The sequence below is a fragment of the Schistosoma mansoni genome (assembly GCF_000237925.1).
Source record: "Schistosoma mansoni, WGS project CABG00000000 data, chromosome 4 unplaced supercontig 0032, strain Puerto Rico, whole genome shotgun sequence".
NCBI classification, from domain to species: domain Eukaryota; kingdom Metazoa; phylum Platyhelminthes; class Trematoda; order Strigeidida; family Schistosomatidae; genus Schistosoma; species Schistosoma mansoni.
Window position 1 is genome coordinate 656,471 of NW_017386017.1, and position 9,565 is coordinate 666,035.

General features: G+C 35.2%; 1 protein-coding gene across 1 annotated transcript in view; it reads left to right on the plus strand.

The window, feature by feature from the left end:
* Smp_149040 (phosphorylase B kinase alpha, kpb1, putative) overlaps positions 1-9,565 on the plus strand; it is a gene marked incomplete at both ends in the record, with an annotated part of 47,957 nt that overhangs the window by 27,422 nt on the left and 10,970 nt on the right. Inside the window, 2 exons of the mRNA XM_018791124.1 lie at positions 1,961-2,209; positions 5,130-5,367. Coding sequence (XP_018645642.1) covers positions 1,961-2,209; positions 5,130-5,367 — 487 coding nt within the window. The remainder of the gene's footprint in view (positions 1-1,960; positions 2,210-5,129; positions 5,368-9,565) is intronic.

Consider the following 9,565-nt stretch of genomic DNA (forward strand, 5'->3'; position numbering starts at 1 on the left):
CAAATTCATTCGCTGAGATTTTACAAATATATTACTCCTATTTAATGTCTTACATCAACTCGGCGCTCAAATACTGTGAAACTATTCGCTCTAATTTAGACGAGAGTTCTTATATAGCTTAACTTATGTTTCTCAAAACATAGAGATCGAATAAATGAAATTAATCATTCAAAACAATCTTTAGTTTAAGAAATATGTTAAATATTATGTGGGTGTTATCAAATCGTTGTGTTGGTAATCCTGAGATTAGACACTGGGTACTAGGTGAAAATAATAAATCAATTGATGAGGCAGTGAGTCTTCATCGAATGTGTGTTGGCTATATCCGAGCTCCACTAATCTCGGTGCGCGTTGCTAACTGGTATAGGAAGTGTCTGGAAAAAACTGGAAGTACCCGGACCACAATGTTACATCAGTCCATTAATCCATTAGTCTGTGTCATGTAACATGGGTTAGAGCCCGCGCAATTACCGTAACCAACAGATCCACATATCTCCAAGGTTCTACTCTGTTTACGACTTACTGGTTGATTGCATCACGGGTTGACCTTGATTAAACAGTCATTGAAGTCCAGGAAGTACTGGAATGCTATTTCATCCTAGTATAGGACTCTCCAGCATGCATCTCCAGATGCATCCAACCCAGAAACGTCTGGTCTGGTGGTGAGCTCTTGATCTTAAGACTGAGCCGATATCCCATGATCTACATGTCTAACTTCAACCAAGGCTATGCGGTTAATGGCACCAATTTAGAAATTCCTTTTTGTTTTGATAAGCTTAATCTATTATAGAACATTGTGTAAACGTTTCCGTCCTTTTTTTTCTTTTGCTGATGTTGATTTGCGAATATTGAGTCGATTCTCTAAATTACTATATAATCGCCTGTGTAACATGTGATTCGGTTTAATTTTCTCCGTATTGAAATGTGCGTTGTAGCCATCTCTAAGCACAAAAGTCTACCCGTTTGACTGCATAAAACAAGTTGTTTCGCACATTGACTTAAACTTTGGTTAACTCAGTCCTTAAAAATTAATGTTTTATAGACTAGTGTGTGGTTATTTAGTTACATTTTACTATATTATCAAGGTTGAGTCTGTGTAATGATGAGTAGAGAATATGTCTTGTAATGTGTTATACACAACCATGATATATGTTTTTGGAAATTTCCCTTTTCTTTCTGAGCAATATACAAGGGATCACACCACTTAGTTAATGTAGTCATTATTTTATACAAGACAATAGGTAGGAGAGGTGTATATATTTTGAGAAACTTCTAAGTATTTACATATACCTAGTCTTCAATCGTCCATTTTCATCTTTCACTGTGTTCTGCCATCTGAACTGTCTTCTCGTCCGGTCTCCAAGTTTTCTGCCAGCACCGTGCTTCCGATCCACTGAAACTCTTCATTCCATCTGACAGTTGCAACTTTGACTCCACGTTCCACTACACACTACTTACAAACATTCTTGTGAGTGGTGCCCACTAGAACTGTGGTATCTTATTTTGTCATTTTAACTAGAATATAACTAACTCATGTAACTGACTATGCATCTGTCTACTTAATTTTCAATTACTCAGTTGCCAAAATCGAAAGACTTGAATCAGGGTTTATATGTCTTATCCGGCAGTTAAAGGTCAATCACTTCAACTTCCATATCGGCCTCTACTTAAATTTTAAGTACTGCAACTCACCAAACATATACATGCTCGTGTAATTGGCACAGGTGTTTGGACTAAAGCAAGTGTAGCTGGATCGGAACCTACAAACTACAATTATTTCAAGTAGAGTTCCATAATTATTGAACCAGCGCTCATACACATCACTTCTTAAGCTTGGAAGTGGTTACTGTATAGAAAAGCAGTTTTAAACTATCATCTGATCATATTAAATAATAGACTGATTCAATTACTTTACTTACGTTTTTGCTATATCTTTCTCTTTTTTCTTCTATTTTATTAGGTCTATGAACGAGCCACGCAGACAACATCATGGTTCCTACTACGTTACACAGCTGGTCTCTTAGGTAAACGTGCTGATAGTTTGGCTAAATCGTTAGCTGATATATTAGTTTTACAAAAGCAAGTAACTGTTGGCTTACCACCAGAACCACGTGAAAAAGTTATTGATGCACCACTATCACCGGATCAATTATGCGATTTGATACAAGAAGCGTGTGGTGAAGACAGTTTAATGACAATACTTACGCAAGTAAGACAATCACTGTTGTTTTCACTCACTTAATAACTACACCCATTTTATTGATGAAGCTAAAAAATAGTTACATTTAAAAATAAAAATTTTTCTAATAGAGTAAACACTTGATTACATTTGTTATGGTGTGACACAGTTGACGAATAAAGTCGTTTCAACAGTTAACTAATCAACTTAAAGAAGACAGAACAAATTGTGAACCTATTATGCTTAGTTGTTGGTAGTCAAATACTCTTTAACTATTAAATTACCGCCTCTAGACCTGAGGTTTCTATTCTATTTATGGAAATTTTTTTGATATACATTGTTAGAAATTAATCGTTTGCAATGGCGCAAGTGCATCCATTTTTTATCTTCACTCAGATTCCAAGCCTCTGAATTCCTCATAATTTTCTTGTTTTTGTTCTACTAATTTATATTTTCTTCTCCAGTCCTGTCTTCGATGTCTAATCTTTTCTATTGTGACTGATACTGTTACTACCTTTGACATCCTGGGATTTAGCTTAACAACTTCATCTGTGTTTATGGGGTATAGGAACTTGAACCGATATACATACGTACCAGGTATTATGTTGTGACTAACTGACTATATTAAGATGTTGTTAATGAAATGAACACAATTAATGGGTCAATATTGTGTATATAGTAATTAATTGCATCTTTTCTATACTACAATCTTCCCTTTCTAACAATTGTGCTGATTATCATCATATATATATACCCTGTCATCTTTGTTTATCCCCTTACATATCATCTACGCATTATGATCGCTGATTATTCCGTTGAAGTATTTATTTGTGTGTATGTCTAGCTGTATGGTTGCTTAGTTATCTGCTCTTCCCCAATACATATAGGAGTTGACGTATTTTAAAATTTGAATCCAACACATTGTATATTATGTGTATATATTTTGTACGTGTTATTTATTGTTAGCACAATACAACGGAATGCTGTAACATTTTATTGATTTTGATGTAGTTATTGATTTGATTTTAAGCGCTTAGTTCAATTCTATTGTTTACTAACTTTTTAATGTCAAGACGTTTCGAGCATTCACTGTCGATTTTTATTTTGCCGACAAATAGATGAATACTTCATTCACTTTTCCCTTTAAACGTCATCATGTTGTGTATATATGCATAGAATATGCTTTTTTATTCTATCTTACATCACATGTTAAGTGATGAATATTGATGAGAACACTACAGAATTATAAACAAAACACACACGTCACTGAATTTATGAACTTGATCAAAAGAAGGGATCCGTCAAAGTTAATTACGAGCTCTGTACTTACTTTTCTAATCAATATGAAAGGTTAAATAGACAAAACTTTTTAAATTATTCATCAGGTCCCACCAAAAATGTACCATATTGTTCACATACATTTAAAGCTATCACATCCACCATAACGACTTTGAATTTTGTGTTCACAAGGAATTTGTACAAGTGCTCTCCTTACTTTAGACATCAAAATAACCAGCATTAGATTGGGTTACAATAGATTTATTATACCATTTCATTGACCAATGTCTTTCTTCGAAACTTTTTGTCGTTGCATAACTGTAACGTTCTCTTCTTTTTATCTTTACATAACTTTTAATATTCAGCTGTTTGTCGAAGTCTCTCTAGTTCTCTTTTATTACATCATCGGATCTATAACCAATTATCTCAGTTTTTTGTTCGATAAGTAATACCTTTGAATATTAATTGCTCTATCCATCTCATCATTTAATTACTTTATTAATCATTCTCAATTATTTTCAGAGACATTCCCAATATCCCGTATTGATTTAAGTTACATATGTAAACCATTGGACATCAGTTTAGTGGTGGTCTAAATTTTAGATGCTCACTGCGAGATCGAAGGTCCTAAGTTCATCCTCTTCTAGTGGGGTCGTGAACGCGCACTACTGAGGAGTCTCGTATTAGGACGAAGCCACTATCCAGTGCTTCCTAGCTTTCATTAGTTGTCTAAAATCAGTCCGTGATATAAACTCTTAAATTCGTAGTACTATTGTCTAACACCACTGCCTGACAGGTGTCGATTTTATTGTTATTATTATTAAGAACTAGATTTTTATTAGTGTGAAATCATAATAACAAACTTATTACTGCGCTCTATTCTTCATTCTTTTTTATAAATGTCTAAATAAACATCGTTTACATCGTTGTTGGGAAAACATATAAAAGACCGTCAATAGAGCGGAGAGATATTAATGTATTATCAAAGAGAATTAAAAAGGCGAAACACCCCCAGTATTCCATTTTAATATCGGTCAAGAGGTTTATTAATGCTCTCTGTCTTTTGTCATCGTAATCTCCTATGAATTAGCCTCAACTCCACGATATTTATATAAGTAGTGTCTATGACTTGACATATTGAAACCATCTACATATATATGTGGTGATTGGTAATCATCATCCTCAGCGATACTTCCCTCTGCTCGTATATAAACCATATATGTCTGAAATATACGATTCATATAGTGGAGACTGATATTTGTGTTCTGGACTAAACGGGGTGGGTTAGGTAAAAAGCTACTATATAGAGGACCAATAAGCATTCAGAGTTGACTCAAGGCTACGAGTGTTATTTGACGGACCATTAGTTTAGCACATTGATGAGGTCACAGAAGTTGGTATTCTGTTTAGCGATTTTGTCACATGATATTTGACAGAGGCATACGCCATAAAAACCTCGGACATCAATTTGTTCACTATCAAACTCCTTCATCATCCGTGGTTTTTTGACACTTTCTATCAAACTTTTCTGGGAACCTGAAAGTGAATCATACATATTTTTTCCGTCTGTCTTTCGATATTTTTACTGAGAGATATTAATCTCATTTAGTTTCTCAGTTTAACCTCTTTTAGATCCACTCATTCTCTTTAAATTCCTTCGATTTATTTAAAGGAAATTCTTATTTATTTGTCAATGTTTGCACGTACACAACCTCAAAAAATGGAAAATATTTTACGCTTACGCATTGGGCTAATAATCCAAATGATGGCTGCTGAATTAGCTCGTGGTTTGGGTTTAACTGTCGAGGATTCATTGTATGCTTTATTCTCAATGCGTCCAATCGATACGAAACGTTTACTACATAATCTGCTCAGTGGTGAAGATATGCGTATGGTTAAGACAAGTACAAGTAAGTAACATTTTCAGTGTGTGGTTATGGAGATTGTTAAATTTTTGATTGAGATCATGATTTGATGAATGCTAAACCACCATTGAAAACCTGGAGGCACTGGACTGCCGTTCCGTCCTAGTATCGGACTCCTCGGCAGCGCGCATCCTCAATCCAGCACGCGGATTGATTGAAGTTAGACATTTACACCGTTGGATGCCGGCTCAGTGATCTAGAGGTTAAACGTTCGCGCTCGAGACCGGATGTCCTGGGTACGAATCCCGCGTGCGGGGTCGTGGGCGCTCACTACCGAGGAGTCCCATACTAGGACGAAACGGCAGTCTAGTGCCTCCTGGTTTTCAATGATGGTTTGGCATTCATCAATTCATGATCTCAATCAAAAAGTAACATTTTGTTGTAGAAAATTTTTCTGTAGTACCATATCCTGTAGATATCATTAAGTGACTCTAAAAAGGAACTGGCATAATTTTACCTGTGTATTTTGGTGGAGTTTCGTTTTGTTGGGGTTGTTAAATCCCCAGAACTCACTTGGTAAATGACTTATCTTTGTAATTTTATTTCGAAAATTTGAATTTCGTTGTTTTCGCGCCAAAAGCGCTCTTTCCACTTTCGAGTCGTATTTCCCACTTGGTAATATCTTAAACGCTATTGGTCCGTTGTATCTTTCAGTGTGCTATTTTGTAATGCTTCCCAAAGACAATTTTATGCTATATATATGTTTGATTTCTTCCTGCTGTGATTGCTTGTGCTTCTGGCTGCTTAAGGAATATATTTTCCCCACTTCCAACTTGGACTTCTCACTCTAGTTAGCTGGGTCTGGGACGCGTCAGAATAGCTAGCCTATTGGTCTCTGGTCACAAGTCTTTGTTCCTTTCGCTGACTAAGTGAATTCGAAACCACTTCAGACATAACATGTTTCCTGAGACGGATGCTTCGGTCGTAGAGCTTTCATGATGAATGGACCTGTCACAGTTTGGATTAGGGCTATGAATCAAGTTTATGATTTAGATTTCAAAATAGAAGAATCGTTTTTATGAACCAATATTTACATTGCTCGCCTCAAGACCGAAAGTCTTACATATGATCTATTGTGGTGGGGTCGTGGAAATGGACTCCTTAGAAATACCATGCCGAGAAAAAACAGATGTCCAATGCTTCCTGGTTTTCGTTGGTTGTCTAACTAATATCAGTTTGTGGTCTGAACTACAGATGTTTACTTAGTTATTTACTTATTTGGAAATTTAAGGACGTCTAAGTTACTTGAACAACTTCATAAACCATGCTGAAATATTGGATACATTTTAATTCTATTCGTTTTCCATATTTAAAAATAATCCTTTTTCCAGAGTCACTTTTCATGTCATCACTCAAGTTTGTCTTTATTTTTGCAATCTTGCCCCGTTTATCAATTTTAAGCTGTTTAGTTGCTAAATATTAATAGGCTTTACTTTGCTCACAACTAAGTACAAGCTATTTGTTACTTTGTATAGAAAAAGTTCTAAGCATAAATCGAGTGGTGGTTTCTTCAATCAGATTGATTCGTCTTTTAAGTGTAGTTCTTTTGTATGACTCTATGTTCCCTATTATAGTTAACTTAATAAAAATAACTTCTGTGCTGAAAGCTTGTTGTGTTAACATAGGAAAAAATGGTGATTGTTTTTGTATGATCAATCCTTAAACGTCATCACCTTTTCATATTTTTTTGTGATATGTGGTAGTGAAAGTAAGAATATAATTAGTCGTTGAGCGTGGACAAACAAATACTTAGTTTACTGACCATTAAATATGTGATATCCTTTCCTGTTATTGATTTCTGCCTCGGACTCACTGAATGTGACTGCTTGTAACTGTGTTGAGTAAAGTAATTATCTAGTGTTAATCTGGTTCGCTATTCTGGATTGTGAATCCTGGATCTGATATAACGTGACTAATCTCATTATTGTATTAATGTATCATCACAGTAAACCCACGAGAAAAATATGTTAAATCATCCATCGTTATATATATTCATTGAATCAGCCTTATTCTAAACATCGCACGTGTATCGTAAAACGATATAGTGAGCAATGTTTGTGTTTATTCTGATAAGTCTTGCTAATTGAACGCTGTACTCGGATCCTAAGCTAGTCTCATAACCCCCAAGCTAAATCTACACATCGACTTGAACACGAGAGAAAAGGCGCAAAATATGTGGTATGCACTTTACTCCAAGGTTTCTTTATGTACAGAAAATATAGGGTTTATATAATATTTTAGAAGTCCTTGGGTTTTCCTGAAAGTTCTGGAATGATACTAAAAATAGTAGCAGTGTAGTAATCAGCCAATCAGAAACTCTACATGTGACTTTTTACGTTCGCGATGTTTCTATTAAAACTTCTAGTCAAACGCTGATTGGATAGAGTGCTTCCTAATGTTTCCTGAATCTTTCTTGTCTATTGCAAGAAATTTTCAGGATCGCCCCAACATGTTCGCGTAGTACAAGGTCATGATGACAAATTGATTGAGGTTGTGAGTCTTCATTATCTAAGGTGGTTTGGACATTTGTTAGGTATGCCTAACCATCGCCTGGTTCGACGGTTGGTGTTAACTGGTCTAGGAGTTGGTTGGAGGAGAACTAGGATGTCGAACAAGTACGTGGCATCGTTCACTGATTGTTGATCCGGGTCATGTTGGTAGATGCAGACTATCTGGTTGGGGTCCTGGGAAGTTAGTGGTTAGAGACGTTGAGTGGCACGGCTCAAGATCGGTCATTATGGCAAAAATCCCTCCAATTTTTTTAGCTTTCTCTCTTGAGTTCGAGTATTACTTCACATTGACTTTTCGAGTTACATTCTCAATGTTCAGTTATTCTCATTATCACGGATACTACGTTATTTGGATTCCTTTGGTATTCATCATGGTAATTTCATTCCGTGGTTATGTGGTATAGGAATTTGCGACGACGCACTTGTGTCATACTCTACGTTGATTATGACTGATTAATTCCAGTAGTGATCACCGAGTACTGTCACTAGCTCTCACATAAGTTATATATTTCACATCCGAGTACATAAACCTAAACTTGGTAAAGAGTCATAAGAATCCTAACATCAACAATTATAAGTATTATAATAAACATTAAATTTTTCAAGCTACCATTATTATTATTTTTAGTCGTCAACCTTTAATTTCACTCATGAAAGGCTAATTGAGGTCATCGAACCAGTTTGTTTTCAAGTTCATTATTTGAGATTATTATTATGTTTTAGACATGAGTTTATATTTTTTTAATGCCAATAGTGATGATTATAAGTGTATTATCACTCCATCTTTGTTTGACTGTAACCTTAGCATGGTTTGGTTTTTGATAGATTGATTAAAATGTCTATGATATAAGCTCATGATGTCGCCTCTCTAAAATCAATATGATGTTGATTTGTCTCGGATTTCTATATGGTTTATTCTGGATTTTGACTAGTGTCAAATCTGTGGTATACATATCCATAAATGAGCAGTAGTATGTTATCGTTGAACACACTAGTAGGTATCGACATGTTATTCTTACTTTCGTAGACATGAACAAACTTTTCGTGTAACCAAACTTTAGATAAGTCACTACTGATTGTTGAATACGTTGAAGAAATTTTCAAATTGTTGATAGAAAACTTATGGTAGAACAATCTCACATAATCAAAGGTAAGCATAGACGGAAGGGGTTTTGTGGAGATTACAGTATTTTTCAAAGTTGAAAATTTCTCTTACGTATTAACTGATCGGTTGTGACTTATCTACAGTTTGGTTACTCGAACAGTTTGTTCATGTCTACGACAGTAAGAATGACTTGTCGATAGTTACTAGTGTGTTCAACGATAACATACATACTGCACGTTGATGGATATGTATAGCCCAGAATTCGACTCCATTGGTCTCGACGATAACGATTCGCGGCAGCTCCTGTGCGAAATTGTTATCCGCATCAAATCTTGAGTGTGTAAATATTTATTACGAAGTTTAGTTTATTATTTGGATTCATGCTTTATGACAGGTTTACACAATCATTCATTGAAAATAAATGTCACTTGGTCTAACTATTTTCTTCTATTCAATGAAAGTTAACTATGAAATAACTTTTTTACACGAAACAGGCTTTTATTTTATTTTATTTAAGCACATAAATATTGGTACAAGGAAGCACCAGATAAATGTGCGCCTCACAAAT